The sequence below is a fragment of the Phyllostomus hastatus genome, unplaced genomic scaffold, assembly GCF_019186645.2.
Source record: "Phyllostomus hastatus isolate PE091 unplaced genomic scaffold, TTU_PhHast_1.1 phas_contig_57, whole genome shotgun sequence".
NCBI classification, from domain to species: domain Eukaryota; kingdom Metazoa; phylum Chordata; class Mammalia; order Chiroptera; family Phyllostomidae; genus Phyllostomus; species Phyllostomus hastatus.
Window position 1 is genome coordinate 4566957 of NW_025333912.1, and position 25142 is coordinate 4592098.

The following is a 25142-nucleotide window of genomic DNA, read 5'->3' on the forward strand; positions in this document are numbered from 1 at the left end:
AAAATATATTTTATTGATTATGCTATTACAATTGTCCCATTTTTTTCTCTCCTTTATGCCCCTTCCACCAGCATTTTCACCCCCCACCCCTTAGATCATGTCCATGCATCATACATATAAGTTCTTTGGCTTCTCTTACAGTGTTCTTAACCTCCCCCTCTCTATTTTGTATTACCATTTATGCTGCTGCTCCCCTGTACCTTTTTCCCCATTCTTCCTAATCCTCCTCCCCACTGATAACCCTCCATGTGATTTCCATTTCTGTGATTCTGTTCCGGTTCTGGTCGTTTGCTTAGTTTTTTTTGTTTGTTTGTTTGTTTTTTTGTTTGTTTTTTTAAGGTTCAGTTGTTGATAGTTGTGAGTTTGTTGTAATTTTACTGTTCATAGGTCTGATCATCTTTTTTTTAGATAAGTCCCTTTAACATTTCATGTAATAAGGTCTTTGGTGGGGATGAACTCCTTTATTTTTTTTAAAGATTTTGTTTATTTATTTTTAGAGAGAGAAGGGAGGGAGAAAGAGAGAGAGAGAAACATCAATGTGTGGTTGCTGGGGGCTGTGGCCTGCAACCCAGGCATGTGCCCTGACTGGGAATCGAACCTGCGATGCTTTGGTTCACAGTCCCCACTCAATCCACTGAGCTACGCCAGCCAGGGCAGGATGAACTCCTTTAACTTGACCATATTTGGGAAGCACTTTATCTGCCCTTTCATTCTAAGTGATAACTTTGCTGGATAGATAATCTTGGGTGTAGGTCCTTGCCTTTTATCACTTTGAATACTTCTTTGCAGCCCCTTCTTGCCTGCAAGGTTTCTTTTGAGAAATCAGCTCACGGTCTTATGGGAACTCCTTTCTAGTTAACTATCTCCTTTCCTCTTGCTGCTTATAAGATTTTCTCCTTATCTTGAATCTTGGGTAATGTAATTATGGTGTGCCTTGGTGTGTTCCTCCTTGGGTCCAACTTCTGTGGGACTCTCTGAGCTTCCTGGACTTCCTGAAAGTCTATTTCCTTTTCCAGATTGGGGACGTTCTCCTTCATTATTTTTTCAAATAAGTTTTCAGTTTCTTTCTCTTCCTCTTCTCCTCTGGCACCCCTATGATTCCGATGTTGGAATGTTTAAAGTTGTCCTGGAGATTCCTAAGCCTCTCCTCATTTTTTTTTTTTTTTAATTCTTATTTCTTCATTCTGTTCTGATTGAATGTTTTTTTTTCTTCCTACTGGTCCAAACCATTGATCTGAGTCCCGGTTTCTTTCCTGTCAGTGTTGGTTTCCTGTACATTTTTCTTTATTTCATTTTTCATAGCCTTTACTTTTTCCTCTATTTTGTCACCATACTCAACCAATTCTGTGAGCATCCTGATTATTGAACTGTGCATCTGATAGGTTGGCTATCTCTTCATTGCTTATTTGTATTTTTTCTGGAACTTTGATCTGTTCTTTCATTTGGGCCATATTTCTTTGGGCACACATGTTATGTTGTAAGTGGCAGAGGCTTAGGTATTTGCCAGGGTGGGGCAATCCATGTGGCTGTGATGTGGTGCTATCTGTGGGGGAGGGGTCTAAGAGGGAACAATGCCACTTGCTCAGCTCTTGGAAGTTTTTCAGTCACCTCCCCAGCTACCCACAAGTAAATTGCACCCTTCTGGTGCTGATTCCCAGGTGAATGGGTTTGTGTACATTCTAGGACCCTGTGGCTCTCTCCAACAAACTCTCCTGTGAGGCAGGGAGTTTCTGCCACTGCCACAACCCCCACAGATTTACAGTCAGAGGTTTTGAGGCTTTATTTCCTGGTGCTGGAACCCTGGGTTGCTCGGTCTGTTTCACTCCCCAGTTGTTCCTCCTGATTCATCTTCAGGCAGTTGTGGGACTGCCTAGTCTAGCATCTGCTTCCTTGCTGTGTGACCTCTCTGCCCATCTGCTCTGCCTCTCCTGCCGGTTCGGATGAATGTTTCTTTAACTCTTTGGTTGTTGGACTTCCATACATTTCTATTTTCTGGCAGTTACTTTTTTTTTTCCATGTTTAAATTTGTTGTTGTCTTTCTTTTGGTTGTGTGAGGAGGCAGAGTGTACCTACCTATGCCTCCATGTTGTCTGGAAGTCATTTGTGTTTGGAATTGTTTGCTGTTTACTCTTCTTTGTATGTTTGTATATCAGCCACTTCAGTCAGGATACTGAATAGTTCCTTATCACAGGGTCCCTGTGTATTGCCCTTTTATAACACCTGGGTATCTTCGAGCACTTTATTTTTCCTCCCCTATCTCTAATTTCTGGCAAACAATAATTGTTCCTCCATTCCTAAGATTTTGTCATTTCAAAAATGTTATGTAAATGAAATCATACATTTGAGATTCACTGTTTTTACTCAGTGTAATTCCTTTGAGATTCATCCAAGTTTGTTTGAATCAACAGCTTATATTTTCTTTTTATTATTTATTTTTTTACATTTGTTAGAAAACTCTTATGTAGCTTAAAACTTAGTTTCTACTTTGTTTTCTCCTATATTTATTTTTAAAATAAATATATTTGTCTTAAATCTAGGTGACAAAACACGACCACCTTCCTCAAGCCCCTCTACTATTATTCGCCGCACTTCCTCTCTGGATACACTTGCTGCTCCATACCTTGCAGGGCAGTGGCCTCGTGATAGTCATGGGCAAGTTGCTCCTTGCATGAGAGACAAATCTACACAGGTAGGTGTATTAAAGTTTTTATCCTGGAATGTTTTACTCTGAAACCTTTTCTTTTCTCTCTTTTCCTTTCTTTTCCTTTCTTTTCTTTTCCTTTCCTTTCCTTTCCTTTCCTTTCCTTTCCTTTCCTTTCCTTTCCTTTCCTTTCCTTTCCTTTCCTTTCCTTTCCTTTCCTTTCCTTTCCTTTCTTTTCCCCTTTCCTTTCCTTTCCTTTCCTTTCCTTTCCTTTCCTTTCCTTTCCTTTCCTTTCCTTTCCTTTCCTTTCCTTATTTTTTCCTTCCCTTCCCTTCCCTTCCTTCCCTTCCCTTCCCTTCCTTCCCTTCCCTTCCCTTCCCTTCCCTTCCTTCCCTTCCCTTCCCTTTCCTTCCCTTCCCTTCCTTCCCTTCCCTTCCCTTCCTTCCTTCCCTTCCCTTCCTTCCCTTCCCTTCCCTTCCCTTCCCTTCCCTTCCTTCCCTTCCCTTCCCTTCCCTTCCCTTCCCTTCCCTTCCCTTCCCTTCCCTTCCCTTCCCTTCCTTCCCTTCCCTTCCTTCCCTTCCTTCCTTCCTTCCCTTCCTTCCCTTCCCTTCCCTTCCCTTCCCTTCCCTTCCCTTCCCTTCCTTCCCTTCCCTTCCCTTCCTTCCCTTCCCTTCCCTTCCCTTCCTTCCCTTCCCTTCCCTTCCCTTCCCTTCCCTTCCTTCCCTTCCCTTTCCCTTCCCTTCCCTTCCCTTCCCTTCCTTCCTTCCCTTCCCTTCCTTCCTTCCCTTCCCTTCCCTTCCTTCCCTTCCTTCCCTTCCCTTCCCTTCCCTTCCCTTCCCTTCCCTTCCCTTCCTTCCCTTCCCTTCCCTTCCTTCCCTTCCCTTCCCTTCCCTTCCCTTCCCTTCCCTTCCCTTCCCATTTATTTTTAGAGAGAAGGAGAGAAGCATCAATGTGTGATTGCCTCTCGTGCACCCCCTACTGGGGACCTGGCCTGCCCCCCAGGTATGTGCCCTGACTGGGAATTGAACCAGTGACCCTTTGCTTTGCAGTCTGGCTCTTGATCCACTGAGCCATACCAGCCAGGGTTGAAACCGTTTCTTATAGTATTATTAATCTAGTCTGTGATCAAAATTCTTAAGACATTAGTGTGTATTGGAATAACCTGAGAAGCTTATCAAAAGTGCAGATTCATTCCCATCCATGACATCCAGATATCTTGTAGTAGATTTTGGTTGAGGCTTGGGAATGTGCACTTTAAAATAATTCCCAAAGTAATTCTCATTCATGTGCATAATTTATGGATATACCCTTCTCTTGCTTGTTCTTTTTTTCTCTAATTTTATTTTAATCATTGTTCAAGTCTGCTTATTCTTTATAGTTTAGAATATTACCATATTTTAATATGGAATTTGGACTTAAAAATTTGTAAGAATAAGAATTACTTTACTTTGCACCTAATTTTATCTAGCAGGTTCTTTATTACTGTTCCGTTATAATGTTGATTAGATGTTGTAGAAACTTAACTCTTGTTTATATCAATTAGGCTATGGTAAAATTGGTTTTGTTAAACGTCATTTCACTTAAAGTCACAGGACCTGTTTGACATTAAGTGAATGCATAACTGCATTTTTGTGTTAAAAATCTTTATGTGTTGGTAGATGGAGATTACATTACTTTGCTAAGACTATAAATGTGAATATCCTAAAAAGGGACTCTGGAAGCAAAGTTTTAGACTTTTAGATTTATAATTTTTTTTTACTAAAGGTTCCTAAATTATTTAGACCTGAGTTTTGTTTTGAGGAAGTTTAGGTCCAAGAGCATGAAGCCAGTTCATGACTACATCTTACTTTCGTATAGTTTCTTTCATAGCATCTATTATTACAATTAATTACATATTTGTGTAATTATTTAATGTATTTTAAACTCATTAGATGGTGAATAGGCAGGCAGGAACTGTCTTGTTCATTTCTATATTTTCATCCCTGGGACTTAGTACTGTACTTGACATAATAAGTACTGAAGCAGTATTTGCAAAGGAATGGATGAGCAGAAGAACAATTAAAACTTTATTGCTAGTGAAGAATGAAAATCACTTAAAGAATTAAAAGATTCTAGCCCTGGCTGGCGAAGCTCAGTGGATTGAGCGCGGGCTGGGAACCAAAGTGTCCCAGGTTTGATTCCCAGCCAGGGTACATTCCTGGGTTGCAGTCCATAACCCCCAGCAACTGCACATTGATGTTTCTCCCTCTCCCTCTCCCTCTCCCTCTCCCTCTCCCTCTCCCTCTCCCTCTCTCTCTCTCTCTCTCCCCTCCCTTCCCTCCCTAAAAAAAATAAATAAATAAAATCTAAAAAAAAACTGGTGTTACCTGTGAAAAGTTAAAAAAAAAAAGAATTACAAGATTCTTTATACTGATTGTTAAAAATCAACTAAGTTACATCTCCTTTTAGACTTAAAATTTATACACTGATTGTTGCTTGATCCCAGAACTTTAATGGAGACTGTTTCTGTTGGATTCCCTCATGTATTTATGCTAGTTAATTCCCTCATGTATTTATGCTAGTCAGTCAGGTTTATAAAATTTGGGAAAATATATGTAACAGAATTTGTCATTTTGAAGTATACAATTTAGTGGCATTAATTACAGTCATAATGTTGTGCAACCATCACCACTGTCTACTTCCAGAACTTCTTTATTGCCTCAAACAGAAACCCTCTAACTCTCTGCCATTTCTCCAGCTTCTGGTAACCACTGTTCAACTTTCTGTTTCTATGAATCTGCCCATTCTAGATATTTATACAATATATTGCCCTTCTGTATCTAGGTCATTTTGCTTAACATAATGTTTCAAGGTTGATCCATGTTGTAGCGTATATCAGAACTTCATCTTTTTTATAGCTAAGTAGTATTCCATTGCATGGAAATACCACATATTCTTTACTCATCTATCTGTTAATGCACATTTGGGTTGTTTACAAATTCTGGCTATTGTGAACCATGTTGAAATGAACACTGGTGTACAGGTATCTGTTTGAATCTCTGCTTTCAGTTTATTTTGGTAAGTACCTAGGCATGAAATTGCTGGATCATATATTTAGCTTTTAGAGAAACTGCCAAATTATTTTACATAGCAGCTGCACCATGTTACTGAGAAGATATTATCTATGGGGCAACCCATTATCCCAATTCTGTCTCTACTCTATAAAGCATTATTAAACATTCTCCAATTTTTTTTTGTTGTGTTTTGCCCTTGGAATCTAAAGTACACATTGTTGGTTTAATCTCCATTTATGGGTCATGGAAGTCTGAACAGACTTCCTCTCTAAAATATGAATATTTGATTTAGTTATTGCAATTTTCCCCACATTGGAATATGTGCTAAAGTGTTATTCTTCTGTTTCCATGTATTCTTTAAAAATGTGGTATTGTTTGATGTGTACAACTTTAATTTCAACAGAAGGTATTACACTGTACAATTCATTTATTAACAATTTATTCAGCATTCTTTTAAAGACCTTCTAAATTACTCTGTGTCTATTCTGTTATTCTGCCTGCTGCATAGAACCCCATAGTTTGCATCTACCTCATATTACTCAGGTGTTCCCAGAGGGGTGAACATCCAGCATGCTTCCAACACCTCACTACCATTCAAATGCTGTGGAAAACACCTTTATATATGTTCCTCGTGGATCTGGGTACATATTTTCTATTATGCATATTCAGAAGTGGGATCATAGGGTCAACATGTACATCATTAGACAGAGTATTGCCACAAACTCTCCAAAGTTACTTCACCACTGTTAATGCATGGGGATTTCCATCTCTTCCACATCCCTGCAAATACTCAGTTTCTGTAGCTTTCTGATTTTGCTAATCTGATGGTGTAAAAGGAGATCTTATATTAATTTGCATTGCTCTGATTACTAGTGAGTTTAAGCACAACTTTAGTTGAAACAATAATTATATGTATGCTTTATTTATTAATCTGTTTAACTCAGCACTCTTTAAAGACCATCACATATTACTCTTTGTATAAATGTATGAAATATAAAAATACATTTTATTTTTAGCATTCCAAGTACTTCCCTCAATTTCCCACACATTAATTTTTTTTATAGAAGAGAAAGCCTTAATTTTATAAAGTAAAATTCAACAATTTTCACTTTTAATTTTAATTATATTTTTAATCCATTGATTTTATACAGTTTGTGGTACAGAAGCAACAATATACAAAAGAGTAGAACAGTAGTTTGTGCTGCCCGCCTCCAACCTGGACATGCCCATTCCTATCCTCAAAGAGGTAGAAAAACCAGAACCCTGTCTGGTAGGATTTGACTTAGTGACAGGTCCCAGGGAGGAGCCAACCCTTAGAAGTCAAGAACAGGAACAAGGGGCATAAATACATTTAGGGCCTACTGGTTAACTGGAATGGGTATGTGTGTGTGGAGAATGGGGGAAGAATACACCATAGGCCATTTCTAAATAAGACTCTAGAATTTTATAATAATTTTGGAATTTAGTTTGAGAACTAGTTCTTCACTAATAGGTCATAAAAATATCTGGCTATATTATATTCTGCTAACTTTGGAGTATTATTTTTTGCATTCAGGACTTGTAAATAAACCTTTGCTCTTCTATTTCAAAAAGGGTATAGATCTTTGTAATCATTTATTATACCATGTAATACAAAAAATAAGTCCACTAATTTTCTAAAAAAAAAAAACCCAGCTAAAATTTCATTAGAAATTTATAGGTTATAGAGTAATTTACAGAGACATGTTTTTATAATAGCAACTGATCCTGTGCCACTTCAATTAATCAGAGATACTTTTGTAATTTTTAGAATTTCTCTGTAGAATTCCTGTATATTCTTTCTTTAGCTAATATTTAGCTATTATATAGATTGTGTTGCTATTATAAATGGTGTCATTTTGTTTGTTGCTTGTATAAAAATGGGCTGTTGCCCTGCCTGGTGTAGCTCAGAGTGTTGAGCACGGGCCTGCGAACCAAAGGATTGCTGGTTCGATTCCCAGTCAGGGCACATGCCTGGGTTGCAGGCCAGGTCCTTAGTTGGGGACATGGGAGGGCAACCACACATTGATGTTTCTCTCCCTCTTTCTCCTTACCTTCCCCTCTCTCTAAAAGTATATAAAATAGCTTTGAAAAAAGGGGGTGCTTTTGATGTTTGTAATATTTATTTTCAGCCTAGATATTGTACCTCAGTAAATTTTTGTGTTTGCTCTAATGGTTTGCTTTTTATTCTGTCAGTTTTTAAAATAGAGATCATATTATCTGGAAAGAAATTTACTTGTTTCCTTTAAATCCTTATAGTTTTTATTTATGTATAAATTGATATTTAGAAAAGTTTATGAACTCTCATTCTCAATATTTTCTTTATTTTTATTTTTGTATACAATCATATAATCTACAAATAATTACAATTTTTCTTTAATTTTTATTTTCCTCTTTTATTTTTGCTTTACTGGATTAGCTAAGACTTGGATTATTTTATTAAACAGTGAAGAATATAGTAGACATGTTTTTTATTATCACTGGAATGCTTTTAGTACTTCCAAAATTAAATATATTATACGTAGGCCATATGACCATTTATTGGAAGTTTCCTTCTTTCTGAGTTGATAATGTTTTTATCAGAATGTATGTTCAAATATATTGAATGCTTTTTTCTGTACCTCTGGAGGTGATTATATAGTTTTACTTTAAATTTTTTAAATTGCTTGTGCCCCAATTTTCTCCCTTTGCCCCCCTCCTCCCAGCATCCCCTATTCTCTCTGACAATGCCCCATCCTTAGTTCATGTGCATGGGAAATGCGTATAAATTCTTTGGTAACTCCATTTCCTATATTTGCTCATAACATCCCCCTGCCTATTCTCTAACTGCCAATTTGTACTTCTTAATCCCTTCATCTTTTCCCTCATTCCTGCAGATTCCCTTCCCCAATGGCCACCATCCCAATGTTCTCCATATCTATGATTCTGTTTTCTTTTCTGCTTGTTTACTTAGTTTTTTTTGATTCAATTGTTGATAGTTATGTATTTCTTGACATTTTAACTTTCATAGTTTTGATCTTTTTCTAAGTCTCTCTAACATTTCACATAATGGTTGGTGATGATGAACTTTTAGCTTTACCTTATCTGGGGAGCATTTTATCAGCCCTTTGATTCTAATGATAGCTTTGCTGGGTAGAATAATCTAGGTTGTAGGTCCTTCCTTTTCATCACTTTGGTTTTGTTGTAGATTTAATCATTATTCTGGTTTTTTCTGCATTGCCATTTAGTCCCCTCATCTCCTCTCTGGGAAGCAATCACCACACTGTCATCCATGTCCATATAAGTCCATTCTTTTTTTGCTCAATCCCTCTACTATATGGTATTTGTCTGTCTCTTACTGGCTTATTTCACTTAGCATAATGTTCTCCAGGTCTATCCATACTGTTGTAAAGGGTAAAAAATTTTTTTTTTTTTACAGCTGAGTAGAATTCCATTGTGTAAATGTCCCAGAGTTGTTTTATTTACTCATCTATTGACTGATAACTTGGGGTGCTTATGTTCTTTCAAATTAGTGCTTTGGGTTCCTTCTGATACATTCCCAGAAGTGGGATTGCTGGGTCAAAAGTCAGATCCATTTTTAATTTTTTGAGGTATCTCCATACTGATTTTCACAGTGGCTGCACAAATCTACATTCCCACCAACAGTATGAAAGGGTTCCCTTTCCCCACATTCTGGCCAGTTATTGTTGTTTGTTGATTTATTGATGATAGCCACTCTGACGAGTGTGAGATGGTATCTCATTGTAGTTTGAATTTGCATTTCTCTGATGATTAGTGACGTTGAGCATCTTTTCATATGTCTGTTGGCCATCTATATATTCTGTTTGGAGAAGTGTTTATTCAGGTCCTTTGTCCAATTTTTAAGCAGCAATTACTGGCATAGAAACACACATAGGTCAAAGGAACAGACTAGAGAACCCAGAATTAAACCAACATCTTTATAGTCAATATTCAACAGAGAAAGCAAGCACATACAATGGATATACAATGGGCTAGTTTATTCAGTTAATAGTGTTGGGAAGATTGGATAGATACATGCAGAAAAATAAAACTAGATTGCCTTCTTACACCACACACAAGAATAAATTCAAAATGGATCAAAGACTTAAATGTGAGACCCAAACCCATAAAAATCCTAGAGAAAAACATAAACAGCAAAATTTTAGACATTGGTTGTAGCATTTTTTTTTAATTAACTATATCTTCCCAGGCAAGGGAAACAAGAAAAAAAAATAAAAAATGGGACTACATCAAATTAAAATGGTTTTGTACAGCAAAGGAACTCATAAAGTAAATAAAAGAAATCCCACAGAATGGGAAAACATAGTCACTGGTGCATTTGCTAAGGGGTTAATATCCAAAATTTATAAAGTATTTACAAAACTCAACACCAAAAAAACAACTCAACCTTTTTCATCACTTTGGATACTTCTTGCCTGCAAAGTTTATTTTGAGAAATCAACTGACAGTCTCATGGGAACTCCTTTGTAGGTAATTATCTGCTTTTCTCTTGCTGCATTTAAGAGTCTCTCTTTATTTTTAATCTTTGGCATTTAAATTATGGTGTGTCTTGGTGTGATCTTTTTTGCATCCATCTTTTTTGGTACTTTGGTGCTTCCTGGACGTGCATGTCTATTTCCTTTACCAAATTTGGGAATTTTCTTTCATTATTTTTTCAAATAGATTTCCAGTTTCTTGCTCTTTCTGTTCTTCTGGCACCCCTGTGATGCAAATGTTGGAGTCTTGAAGTTGTCTCAAAGGTTCCATACACTGTCCTCATTTTTTTTGGATTCTTTTTTCTTTTTGCTGTACTGATTGGATGGATATCTGTTTCTTTCTTATGTTCCAATATTGATTTGATTTTTGGCTTCATCCATTTTTCTATTTATTCCCTGTAAATTGTTCTTTTTTCAATTAGCATATCATTTGTTTCCGACTTGATCATTTGTATCTGTTGAAGTACCTACCACTGAGTTTCTTGAGCATCCTGATAACCAGTGTTTTGAACTCTGCATCTGATAGATTGCTTATCTCCATTTTGTTTAGTTCTTTTTCTAGATTTTTGTTTTGTTCTTTCATTTAGGCCATATTTCTTCATCTCCTCAATTTGGCAGCCTCCCTGTGTTTGTTTCTATGTATTAGGCAGAGTTGCTTTGACTCCGTGTCTTAGTAGTGTGCCTAATGTAGTAGGTGTCCTAATGTAGGGTTCAGTGGTACAGCCTTCCCTGTCTCCCAAGCTGGGTACTCAAGGTGCACCCTTTGTGTGGGCTGACTACTCCCTCCTCTTGTAGTTGAGTCTTGATTGCTGTCATCAGGTCAAGGGGAGGGATTTATCCAGTCCAGACAGCTGGTAGGACTGGCTGTGATCCTTGTCCAGAAACTCCCTCCCTGTGTAACTGGTGGAGGCAGTTGGATGGTGGTGCTCCGAGGGGGTCTGTAACTGTCTGCTGGGTATGTGGGCTCTGGGTTTTCTTGGGTGGTGCAGCAAAGGTCAGTTTCCACTTGTGTTCAGTCTGAGTCTGGGGCCCCTTGGTGTAAGCTGTAGAGCAATCTGCAGATGGCTTCTCCTCATGCCAGCCTGGGGCCACTCAGTGAGAGTTATGGGGTCTGGGCTCAGCTGTTGCATGTTTGAGAGGATTTAGAAAGGTCTGAAGCCTGTTATAGCCCAGTTCTTCATATAGAAAAGCCACTGTTACAAGGTAGGGTGGGCCTATAAGTTGGATGGGGCAGACCCTTAGGTAATCATCAGAGGGGGACTTACTGTGTGAACCAGGTTGATGGAGACTCAGATATGGTGTCCCTGCACTGTGGCTCTGTGTGGGATAGGAAAGAAAAGGTACAGTGGCCACTCTGCAGTTCTCTGTGGGAGGAAGCTGCCCCCCAGCTCTTGCCCTGAGGTCAGACACTTTAGTTCCTCCCTGTATGCCACTGGTGCTCTTCATGGTGCTTCCCAGTGCTGGAATCTAGAGGAAGTGAGTCTGAGGAAGTCCTTGTGCAGGGCCTTCCAAGAGGAGACGCCTGAGAATCCTGCAGTTTTAATCCCAATACGGCCTCTACTGTTTTTTATAGGCAGAAGTTATGGGGACTTATCCTCCTGACACTGGAACCTTGGACTTGGTGGTCTGGTGTGGGGCTGTGATCCCTCACTCCCTAGATAACCCTTCATTTTATATCCAACACATGTGAGTTTGGGACCAGCTTGTTCCATATCTTTGCCCTCTGTTCCTCCTACCTGTCTGGATGAGTATGGTTTCTTTAATTACTTAGTTGTCAGATTTCCATAAAGCTCAATTTTCTGACGGATCTGAGTGATACTTGTTTTGTAGTTTAGCTGTAATTTTGCTGTGTGAGGTGAGCTGCATTTACCTACATAGGCCTCCGTCTTGACCAGAAGGCTATATGGTTTTATTTTCTTACTCTTTCCCTGTGATTCTGTTAAGACAGTTTTAATGGTAATGTTTGCATTCTAAGGATAAATTCCATTCTAGTTGGTGCTAGTTTTTGTTTGCAAAAATACTTGAGTCTACACATTTACATATTCTCTGAGCAAATATACATAAAAGACTTTAGCTGGTAGTTATTTTAATGTTTGCTTTTTTTTTGGCCAGGTTTCCTTTTTTGCCAGCTTTGGTGTCATAAAAATTTTGTCCTCTAAAATTAGTTAAAATTGTTTCGCTTTTTTTTCTGTGTCTGGAAGGGTATACATGAAGCATGATTATATTCTGCTACCTGTAGCCTGGACCAGGACCTGTGCTACTAGTAAAAACTACACAACATGATGGGTAACCAAGAAGATTTTAAATACAGCGTATTTTCCAGCTTCTGTCTTTACACTGAAATAAAGTATGGACACTCCAAAAAAAAGGGGTATGGGAGGATTGGACAGGTTGTTTGTTTCCTTTAAAAATATTATTGAATTTATTGGCCTGGCATTGGTTAATAAAATTATTGACATATAGTAAGTAAATATAATTTTTATTCATTTAAATTAGGTTTTCAGCCGCTTTTGTCCTTGGAGGCTTTTAAAAAGCATCCTGTATACCAAAAAAAGCTGGGAGTTCGATTCCTAGTTAGGGCACATAGCTAGGTTGTGGGTTTGATCCCCAGTCAGGGCATGTATGGGAGGCAGCCAATCGATGTTAATCTTTCACATTGATGTTTCTCTCTCCACACCTTCTTCTGTCTTCCAAATCAATAAACATATTTAAAAACAATTTTTTAAGAAGGAAAAAGCAAGCCAAATTAGTTCCACTTCAGTGTCACATGTAAGAAAGGAAATTTTGTTTGTTATTTAACTTGTCTTTTTTTCTTATTCAAATGAGGATTTTAAAATATATTTTATTTATTAATTTTTTAAGAGAGGGGAATGAAGGGGGATATAAAGGGAGAGACACATCGATATCAGAGAGAAACATTGATCACTTTCCTCTCCTACGTGTCCTGACCAGGGACGGAACCCATACCCTGGGTATGTGCCCTGACTGGGAATGAACCCAGTTAGCTTTTGCTTTGTGGGATGACATCAAACCAACTGAACAACATTGATCAGGGCAAGGATTGTTTTCTTTCCTTCTTTTCTTTTTTTTGTTTTTGATGTACTGTTATTTCAGATGATTCAAATATCAAAAGAAAGATTTTGTATCAAATTTCCTTTGTAATATGAGAATGTATTGGTAAAACCTAAAAAGACAAAACAAACAAAAACTCATAGACACAGAAAAGTGTATGTTGATTATTAGAGGGAAGGGGGTTGGAAGTAGAAAAAGGTAAATTGGGTCAAATATATAGTGTCATAGAAGAATTTGACTTTGGATTATGGACACAATACAACATACAGATGATGTATAATAGAACTGTACATTTGAAACCAATATACTTAATCAGTCTCACCCCAATACATTTAATTTATAAAAAGTAAATATGGGAAAGTGCCACCGGAAAGTTATTTTTAAAGAGTCAGGTGCGATTTGGTCAAAGGGCCTTGGATTAAGAGAGATCATGACCTGGGAAAAGATACTTACTTAGTCTTCTGGCTGCATGCCAAGAATTTGAAAAGGAGTTGTTGCAGAGACTACTATGTCTCTAAATTAAACAGGCTGTCTGGAACCTATCAGGGCCATAAAAGTTCTGTGGAACACCTTTTTGTAAAAGTCTACCACTGTATATTTGTGAATTGGAATGTGTGCTTTGTTTGCTTTTAAAAAAAATATTTTATTTATTTATTTTTAGACAGAGGAGAAGGGAGAGAGAAAGACAGAGAGAGAAACATCAGTGTGTAGTTGCCCCTTACATGTGCCCTACTGGGGACCTGGCCCACAACCCAGGCATGTGCCCTGACTGGGAATCAAACTTGTGACCCTTTGCTTCATAGTCTGGCGCTCAATCCATTGAGCCACACTAGCCAGTTCCTTTTTTATTGTTGACACTGTTACAGATGTCCCTAATTCCTCACCTTTTACCCTCTTCACCCTGCCCCTGCCTCCCCTAACTCCCCAGCCTTCACCACTTTGTTGTCTGTGACCTTGGGCAATGTATATGTACATAATATGTTCTTCTGGTAATCTTTCAGTTCCCCTCATGACCTTCCCCTCTCACATCTGTCAGTCTTTTCCATGTATTCATGCCTCTGTTTCTATTTTGTTCATGAGATTCTACATATAAGTGAGGTCATATGGTATTTGTCTTTCTCTGACTTATTTCACTTTGCATAATGTTCTCCAGGCCCATCCATGCTGTCACAAAGGGTAAGCGTTTACTGCAGCATAGTATTCCATTATGTAAATGAACCACAGCTTTCTTACTCATTCATCTACTGATGGGCACTTGGGCTCTTTCCACATCTTGGCTATTGTAAATGATGCTGCTATGAACATAGGGTTACATATATTCTTTCAGGTGGGTGTTTTGGGATTCTTAGGAAATATTCCTAGAAGTGGGATCATTGGATCAAATGACAGTTCCTTGTTTGAATTTTTGAGGAAACTCCATACTGTTTTCTGCAGTGGCTGCACCAGTCTGCATTCCCACCAGTCTGTACACAAGGATTCCCTTTCTCTACCCCCTCACCAGCACTTGTACTTTGTTGATTTATTTATTTATTTTTCCATTTATTTTTAGAGAGAGAGAGAGAGAGGAAGGGAAGGAGGGAGAAAAACATCAGTGTGTGAATTGCCTCTGGCATTCCCCCCCACCAGGAACGTGGCTTGCAACTCAGGCATGTGTCCTGACCAACAGTCGAACCAGCGACTCTTTGGTTTGCAGACCTGCACTCATTCCACTGAGTCACACTAGCCAAGGCCATTTTTTGTTGATCTATTGCTAGTAGCCATTTCAGCAGGTGTGAAGTGATACTTCACTGTAGTTTTAATTTGCTTCTCTCTGGTGATTAGTGATTTTGAGCATTTTTCATATGTGTGTTGGCTTTCTGTATGTCCTCTTTGGAGAGATGTCTACTTAGGGCCTTTGCTCATTTTTTCATTGGATTGTTTGTCTTTCTGGTGTTGAGCTGTATTAAGTTCTTTTTCTGTTTTGGACATTCACCCCTTATTAGATGTATCATTGGCAAATATGCTCTCCCATATAGTGGGTTTTCTTTTCATCTAGTTGGTTTCATTTTCTGTACAGAAGCTTTTTAGTTTGATGTAGTTCCATTTGTTTATCTTTTTCCTTTCTTTTCCTTGCCCTAGGCAGTATGTCAGTAAAATACTGCTATGGGAAGATGCATGAAACTTTACTCCCTGTGTTTTCTTCTAGGATTTTCATGGTTTCATGACTTATATTTGTAAGTCTTTTATCCATTTTGAATTTATTCTTGTGTATGTTGTGAGTTGGTGGTCTAGTTTCATTTGTAGCATGTACCTGTCCCATTTTCTCAACACCATTTATTGACGGGACAGTCTTTACTTCATTGCGTGTTATTGCAACTTTAACCAGATATTAATTGACCATAAAGGTGTGGGTTTATTTCTGTTTTCTCATTGTTATATACACTTGTTCTTACACCATTACCAGGTTGTTTTGATTACAGTGGTCCTGTAGTATAATTTGGTATCAGGTAGTGTGATACTTCCAACTTTGTTCTTTCTCAAAATTGCTGAGGCTCTTTGGGGTCTTTTTTGGTTCCATATAAATTTTTGGAATATTTGTTTTAGAACTATGAAATATGCCATTGTTATTTTAATAGGGGTTGTGTTGAATCTATAGATTGCTTTGTGTAGTATGGACATTTTAATGATGTTAAGTCTTCCAACCCATGAACACGATATATGCTTCCACTTGTTTATATCTTCCTCTATTTCTTTCTTCAGTATCCTATAATTTTTGAAGTACAGGTCTTCTACCTCCTTGGTTAAATTTATTTCTAGCAGGCCTGGCTCTAGCTCAGTTGGTAAGAGCACTGTCCTGATAACACCAAGTCTATCTCCAGTCAGGGCACAGACAAGAATCTACCAATGAATGTACAAATAAGTGGAACAACAAATCGATGTTTCTCTCTTTCTCATCAACAAATAAAAAAGTTTAAAAAAAATCATTCCTAGGTACCATGTTTTTTCATTGCAATAATAAATGGAATTGTTTTCTTTCTTTTATCTTCATCCTAGGATCTTTTTTTCCCATTGTTTTTAGATAGGGAGGGAGAGAGACAGAGAAAGAGCAAGAGAGTAACATCAATGGGAGAGAGAAACATTGATTGGCTGCCTTCTTGTACACTCCCCAATTGGGGATTGAACCCAATCCCCAGTCTGTGTATATTCCCTGAAAGGAAATCAAACCTGTGACCTTTTGCCTATTTGATGGTGCTCCAACCAACTAACCAGGGCAGGATTGTTTTCTTAATTTCTCTTTCTAATAGTTCATTCTTGGTGTATAAAAATGCCACTGATTTCTTAATATTCATTTTGCATCCTAAACTTTGCCAAATTCATTTATTAGATCTGGTAGTGTTATAGTGGAGTCTTTAAGATTTTCTTTATACAATATGTCATCTGCAAATAATGACAGTTTTACTTTCTCATTTTCAATTTGAGTGCCTTTTATTTCTTCTTTTTGTCTGATTGCTGTGGCTGGTATTAAAACTTGCAGTACTATATTGAATCAGAGTGGTAAAGGTGAACATTTCTGTCTTGTTCCTCATCTTAAGGGAAACACTTTTAGTTCTTATCCATTCATTGAGCATGATGTTGCTGGTGGGTTTGTCATACATGACTTTTTTATGTTGGCATATGATTTCTCTGTTTTTACTTTGCTGAGAGTTTTTTTTACCATAAATGGGTGCTGCATGTTATCAACTGCTTTTTCTGCCAATATTGATATGGTCATTTAATTTTTATCCTTCAGTTTGTTTATGTGATATATCACATTTATTGAACTGTTATTATTGTTCCAAACTTGCATCCCCAGAATAAATCCCACTCGATCATGGTGTGTGATCTTTTAATGTATTGCTGGGTCCAGTTGGTCATATTTTGTTGAGGATGTTAGTATCTATGTTTATCAAGGATACTGGCTTATAGTTTTCTTTTTTTGTAGTGTCTTTATCTGGTTTTGCAATCAGGATAATGTTGGTCTTGCAAAAAGAGCTTGTAGGTCTTCCCTCCTCTTAAATTTTTTGTAATAGTTTGAGAAGGATAGGTGTTAATTCTTTGAATATTTGGTAAAATCCACCTGTGTAGTCATACAGTCCAGGACTTTTGTTTGCTGGGAGTTTTTTTGGTTACTTTTACAATTTTTTTAGTTGTAATTCGTCTATTCAGATTTTCTGTTTTCCTGATTTAGTTTTGGAAAATTGTATGTTTCCAGGATTTTATCCATTTGTCCATGTTGTCCAATTTGTTGGCATATAGTTTGTATAGAGTATTTTCTTACAGTCCTTTGTATTTCTGTGATATCAGTTGTTACTTCCATTTCTGATTTTATGTATTTGGGTCCTCTTTTTTTTTCTTGATGAGTGTGGTTAAAGATTTCTCCATCTTGTTTTGTGTTTTTAAAGAAGCAGTTCTTGTTTTCATTGATCTTTTGTGTTTTTTTTTGTCTGTGTCAATTTTGCTCTGATCTTTATTATTTCCTTCCTTCTACTAACTTACTCTGGGCTTTGTTTTTCTTTTTCTAGTTCTTTTGGAAGTAGGGTTAGGTTATGTATTTGAGATTTTCTTTGCTTCTTGAGATAGGGTTGTAAAGCTGTGAACTTACCTCTCAGTGCTGCTGTCTCTGTGTTCCACAGATTTGGGGTTGTTATTTGTTCATTCTTATTTTTTTCAGGATTTTTGATTTGTTCTTTGATCACATTGTTAACCCATTCATTATTTAGTAACATGCTATTTAACTTACATGTGTTTGAATGATTTTGAGTTTTTTAATTGTAGTTGATTTCTAGTTTCATGCCATGTGGTGAGAGAAATGCTTGATACAATTTGAATTTTTTCGAAATTGTTAAAACTTCTTTTGTATCCTAATAATGTAGTCTGTCTTTGAGAAGAATATATATTCTGCTGCTTTGGGGTGAAATGTTCTGTACATATCAGTTAACTACATTCCATCCACTGTGTTGTTTAAGGTCTCTGTTCCCTTGTTGATTTTTTTGTCTGGAAGATATCTCCATTGATGACAGTGGAGTGTAAAATCCCCTAGTGCAACCGTATTGCTGTTGTTCTTCCTCTTAATGTCCACCAAGATTTTCTTTATGTATTTAGGTGCTCTGATGTTGAGTGTATGTATGTTTTTAAGATTTATATCGTCTTGTTAGATTGGTCCCTTTAGTATTATGTAGTGACCCTTTTTGACTCTTGTTATGGCCTTTGTTTTGAAGTCTATTTTGTGTAATATAATTATTGGTAATGTAGTTTCTTTTTTGTTTTGTTTTTTGTTTCTATTTGCATGGAATACTTCTTTCCATCCCTTCACTCTCAGTCTGTGTGTATCTTTTGTTCTGTGGTGGGTCTCTTGCAAACAGCATATATATGTATGGGTCATGTTTTATTATCCATTCAGCTACCTAATTTCTTTTGATTAGAGCATTTAATCCATTACAGTAAGGTTTTATTGGTAGATACTTATTTATTGCCATTTTATTCTTTATACTTCTGTTGCTCTCTCTTGATTTATTTTTTTCTTTCTTCTTCTTAAAGCAGGCCCTTTAAACATTTCTTACAATGCTGGTTTGGTGGTAATGGGCTCCTTCAGCTTTTTTGTCAGAGAATCTCTTTATTTTGCCTTAAATTTTGAATGATAGCCTTGTTGGATAGGTCTCAGTTGCAGGTTCTTTCTTTTCATTACTTTGAATATTTCATGCCAGTCCTTTCTGGCCTGAAGTGTTTCTGTCGAGAAATCAGCTGACAGCCTTATGGGAAGCTCCTTTGTAGGTAATTAATTGCTTTTCTCCTGCTGTTTTAAAGCTCTCTCTTTGTCTTTAATCTTTGACATTTTAATTATGATGTGTCTTGGTGTGGACCTCTTTGGATTCATCTTGGTTGTGACTCTGTGCTTCCTGAACTTGTGTGACATTTTTCTTCATCCTGTTACGGAAATTTTCAGCCCTTATTTTTTCAGACAGCTTCTTTATCCCTTGCTCACTCTCTTCTTCTGGTACCCCTGTGATGTGGTTGTTTTTATGCTAATTGTTTTTCCAGGTTGCTTGCAACTCAGAGACCCTTCCATAGTAGGGCTGGGTATTTGGGGTCGAAAAGGTGGACATAATGGGTCCCATACTTGGGGGTAATGCACTCAGGCACTCATGAGAGGAAAGTAGCTTCTACTCCATAGCCACCACTCAGTCCCTGCCAGAGTTTCCAACTCTAGTTCGTCCAGAAGGGGTGTGCTGCGGGTTTACGTTGGGTGTAGGTAGCTTCCCACTCTGCAGAACCAGCTTAGCTGGACAAAACCACTGAGCTCTGGAGGACAGGTCAAAATAGTCTCCCGCTGGGGAAAATGCTGACCCAGCCTGTATTAATGGGCTGAGCACTTTGTCCTGGTCCCAGAAAAAAGCCTCCAAGGGACTCACACTTTGAATATCTCAGCTGTGAGGAACAGTCCCTTCCCTTGGTGGAAATGAGCTCAGTAGGGTGGGGTATCTGGGACTTGGAAGGGCAGATCCAAACAGACTCCCCTTAAGGGTGTTGCCCACAAGCCTGTACATTGAGGGGCGAGCATGTCGTCTTCCCAGGGTAGCTTGGGCTGTGCTCTCAGGGAAGATAGGAGTGCCTCCCTTGTGATGTAGCCACACAACTCAGCATTAACTTGTTTGATTCCTGGACAAAAGCTTCCTCAGGAGATATGTTCCAAAATTCCCAGCTCTGGACATCACCCTGATTCCTCTGTGCAGCTGAACTCAGCAGGACAAGGCTATCCAAGTGATCCAACAGGTGGGGTCAGGGGGTGATAGGTGTGCACTTGAGGTGGGAGAGATTGATCCTTTTTTCCAAAGCCACAGAGCTTAGTCACTGAGACTCTGCCAAGAGCCTCTCCAGATAGAGAAGGCCCAAAATGTCACTGATGGGTACAGCCAACAGACCCCTCCTAGGAACCCCACCACAGCAGAGAGGCCTTGCCAGCAGTCAGGGACCAGGCAGCACTCCCCAGGCTGTAACAGTACATTGTTCTTTCCTGGGAAGGTGGAGTCTGGCTCCATAGCAGACTCATTCGAATCCCAGGCAGACTGAATCCCCATGGATTTTCACCACCAGATGCTATTGGGGGCTACTGTTCTTGTCTCTGTTACTCTGGGTTGGGGATCCCTGAATGGGGTTGAGACCCCATGGTCCTGGGGGATGAAGTTTTTAGTTACTTCTTTATTAAATTAATCACTGAGATCATTGAGCATCCTTATTACTGGTGTTTTGAACTCTGCATCTGGTAGATTGCTTGTCTCCATTTTGTTTAGTTCCTTTTTTGGCAGTCTCATCTTTCATTTGGGACAGATTTTTTTGTTTGTTTCCTCATTTTGGCTGCTTCTCTGTTTGTTTCTATATATTAGGTAGGGCTTGTATATCTCACAGTTTTGGTAGGGTGGCCTTATGTAGCAGGTGTCCTGTGGGGGCTAAGTGGCACATTCTTTCTGTTCACCTGAGCCAGGTACTGAAGATGTGTCCCTGTGTGGATTATATTTACCCTCCTATTATAGTTGAGCCTTGTTTGCTGTTGGCATATCAGTGGAAGGGAATTGACCTTCAGGCTGATTGGTTTTGAGGATGCCATGACTATTGTGGAGGAGGTATTGTGCAAAGGCCTATTACCCTGTGGAGCAGGATTCACTTTAATGGGGCTCCAGTGCCTGCCCTGTCTGCTTTTTGAGTGTGTTGTTTGTGGAAGTGGTGCTCTGGTGTGGCGTGAAGTTGGGCACTGGATGTGTTGATTCTTGGGCCTCTTGGGAGGTGCAGGCCAGGGATAGCCCCCACCTGTGCCTTGCTTGGGGCCGCTGGTATGACCTATAAAGTGATTTGTAGGTGGTTGTCCCTTGTGCTGGGCATGGTGGTGCCTGAGAGAGGCCAAGCTGTGCACGCTGGCTGCCACTAGTGCCAAGTCCGGGCCCACTTCACAAGGGGTATAGGGCACATTGAGGCCAAATTCTGCATGTTTGGGGTTTGTGAACATTTGAGAGATTTTGGGAAAGTGTGTTGCATGAGGCAAGACAGGCCATTTGTATGGTAAAGTCACTATTAGGATCTTGGTTCTGCCCACATGTTAAGTGGGGTGGGGTCTTAGGGAATCACCAGGGTAGAGTGAAGGGTGTTAGCCAGGAAACTCAGATACGGTGCCTACCTGCATCTGCAGGGGGAGTGCTCAGCAAAGGAACAGTGGCCTCTGCCAGCATTTCTAGGAGAAAGCTGCACCTTTAGCACTTGATGTAAAGACACAATTTTAGTACATTCTCATACAACCCTGGTGTCTTTCTAGCTGCCACCCTAGCTCAGGAGCACAAAGTGAGTGAGTCTGTCAGCAGGTAAGTTTGTGCAGACCCTTTAAGAGAGGTGCTTAGGACTCCAGAAACCCTCCATCTCACTCAGCCACAACCTCTGCTGGTTTTCACAGCCAGAAGTTATGGGAACTTCTCTTCCTGGCACTGAAACCCTGGGCTGGAGGATCTGATGTGGGGCTGGGCCCCCTTGCTCCTCAGGAGGGACTTCTGCAACCAGGCTATCCCTTCTGATTTTTAACTGCCACATGTGGGTGGGGGACCAGCCCATTTTGCATCTTTGCCTCTCTTAACCAGTCTTGATGTGGTTTCTTCTATGTATTTTTAGTTATAGGACTTCTGTTCAAATAGAATTGAGGCAGTACTCAGTGACGGTTGGTCTGTAATTTAGTTTTAACTTTGATGTGGTCATGGGAGGAAGTGAATATAGCTACCCCACCACCTTGACCCACATTTATCAATTTTTGCTTTGCTTTTTATTTTAACTTTTAGTGTTTTGAAATTAATATTCTACCATCTGATTTTTTAAATTAATTTTGTTCTTTTTTCTAGCTTCCTTGATTAAAATCTTAGCTCATATGTTTTTAATCTCTTACTTACAAATAAATGCTTTTAAAGCTGTAAAATCCCCATATGTATCACTTTAGAATTATTTATGACCCCCTAATTTGCACTCACCTATGTAAAAACAATGCATGGTAGTAAGATTGCAAAAACTAATCTTTAGTGACCATTGTTTTAAAATCTGAGATTATTTAAAATTAAACAATAGCAGAAAGCAGAAATGTGTGAGTGTAGATATGCATTTTTTTCATAGTCTATGTCTGCAGCACCCCCTTCAGATACTGAGGATGCATGTACAGATCACCACAGAAAATTGAACAAAGCATAAGTAAACCATTTCTGAAGTTTATAGGCCACACCAATTTTCACATTCACCAATACGTGTTCCTAACCCCAAATTAAAGTCACACAGAAAATGAATTTCAAAGTGAGAGTGGTCAATACTAATTTTTATGACCTATGATATGAATTAATTTTTCCTTTAATTCTGCTAAAATTTCTTCATATCTTTTGCTCTTGTCTCTGATGAACCATAGTTTGTGCGTGGATGTGGCCAGGGCTATTGTAAGAAGAAATCTCCTTCCCATTGTTTTTTACTGAAATTGTGCATACTAACAAAAGTCACAAGGTCTCTTTTAAAAAATCTTTATTTCTAGAAATGAGAAATTTTTTTATAAACTTGCAGCTTACTGACTATGGATTTGATGAGTTAAACTTCCTCTTATGTGTGAATAAGAAAAGGATTTTTTTAAAAGATCATCAGAAACAATGAAAATAATTAAATAATTCAATTAAATGATTATAAGGCATTAATATAAATATTTATAAATGTGATGATGCAATGACCTGTTAAACCTCTTATTTACAAAGCTGACATAGCCATCTGGTCATATTGTCTGAATTTCCTTCAAAAAAAATCTTTTAACATGCCATTTAAAGGTTAAGAACAAAATTAAAATATAATTAATACATTAGAAAATCATCATATATTAACTTACACACTTTTACTATTTAACACGGTTTTACTTTTTAAAATATTTCATCTTTACACTTGTTCAAATTCTTTTTCTTTTTTTTTGTGAGCTAATTTTTTTAAAGATTATTTATTTATTTATTTTTAGAGGGGGAAGGGAGGGAGAAAGAGAGAGAGAGAAACATCAATGTGCGGTTGCTGGGGGCCGTGGCCTGCAACTCAGGCATGTGCCCTGACTGGGAATGGAACCTGCGATGCTTTGGTTCGCAGCTCCATGCTCAATCCATCAAATTATTTTTCTATCAAATAATCAGGAGATGGGACACAGATGGGGTGGGGCATGATGCCCAGTACCTTACAAATTTTCACAAATGGAGCGGCTTTGTAATAATTCATTTACCTACCACCCTGGTCTGCCTATTAATTCTGACAACACAGCCAGTGCCTTTCAATTGAGAAATCCCAGGAGGTTTACATTATCCTTTCTTGAAGAGAATCTCAGTAATGGAAATTACTATCCCCTAAATTCGAGCCTGTGGCTGAAACAGTGTTTGTTTAGGAAACCAAGAATGTGCATTAGGAGATAGGAAAGCTCTATATTTGTCCTATGTGGAGGTCGATAAAGCCCATCAATGGGAGCAAAAGTAAATTTTATAGGGAATAACTTGGTAACCAGAAAAGCTGGGCAAGAAAGGCCTGAAAGATTTCTGACGTTTGACTGTGATTAAATATCAAAAAAGGAACAAGCTTAGAAGAAGACATTATTTGTTGTATTTTAAATACCTGGAGACACAGCTACTTCTCATATATTTAGAACAACTTTCAGTGAATATATTAATGATACAAATAGTGAAAGCTGAGTATGTAAGGAGTGGATGAATGGATGGATGAATGAATGAATGAATAAACAAAAGAAACAAACTTGCTATTTTATGAGAAACTGGTAAATGCCTTGCATTTTTATTATTTTTAACTGTCATTGTGGCAGCATTTTATGACTTATTATATGCTGGTGCTGGATTGCTTTTTCATCTCTCTGAGAACACTGAAAGTATGTATTTTTGTCTCCATTTAACTAAAGAAAACAAGGAAAATCAGACTATTTCCAGAGTTACTCATTTACCCAGCAGCAGAACCAGCACTTTGATTCCTTATCAGTGGTTTGTTAGAAATACGAGAAAGTGAGAAAGCATTTAGGAAAGGGATTGTTCCAGATGTCATAGATAAAAAGCAAGACAGTGCAAGAGTTTAAGAGAATGAAGACATGATAGAAAAAACAAAAGGGTAAGAAATCAATTTTAAAAAATAAAGGAAAGGGAAGGGAGAAGTAAAGAGAAATGTTATAAGAGTAACAATTAGCTGAGTCCCCTGAGGTTCATGTACATCAGAGAGGATGTTTCTGTCACAAAGAAAAAAAAAATCCCACTTGTTGGGCTAAAACGATAAAGGGAATTTTGGGCTGACCAAGAAGTTTGGCCACTCAGACTTTAACTAGAATTTAACTTGGACTCTTCTGTGGGTCTGTTGTCTCTGCCTTTAAAAAAAACTGTTTTATTTATTGTTGTTTTCAGCTTTATTGAGGTATAATTGACAAATGAAAATTTTATATGTTTAAAGTCTACAATTCAATGTTTTGATTTTTGTGTGTGCTGTGAAAATGATCATGATGATTAAGTTAATTAGCATGTACATTACTTCACATAGTTACTTGTTTTATTCTTTTTCTATGTTGAGAACACTTAAGTTCTACCCTCTTAACAGATTTCAAGTATATAATTTCTCTGCATTGCATGTATAAATTTATCCTCAGCTTGCTTCTCTGGTGTTGAAAAAGTAGCTTTAATTGTTTCAAGCTTTATACCTCACACCATAACATCCAGGACAAGAAGGAGCATCTATTTTTCCTATAATCCATCACAAGAATTGGGCTTCATATAAATTGTACCACCTTAGAGCAGATGCCTAGCCATGAACCATCACTCTGAG

At 38.1% G+C, this 25142-nt stretch overlaps 1 protein-coding gene across 2 annotated transcripts in view; it reads left to right on the forward strand.

Moving 5' to 3' along the window:
• The window catches only part of FAM117B (family with sequence similarity 117 member B), a 113145-nt gene that overhangs the window by 32978 nt on the left and 55025 nt on the right, over positions 1–25142 (forward strand). For both annotated transcript variants that reach the window (XM_045847625.1, XM_045847626.1), the window contains exon 2: positions 2538–2689. In XM_045847625.1, coding sequence (XP_045703581.1) covers positions 2538–2689 — 152 coding nt within the window. The remainder of the gene's footprint in view (positions 1–2537; positions 2690–25142) is intronic.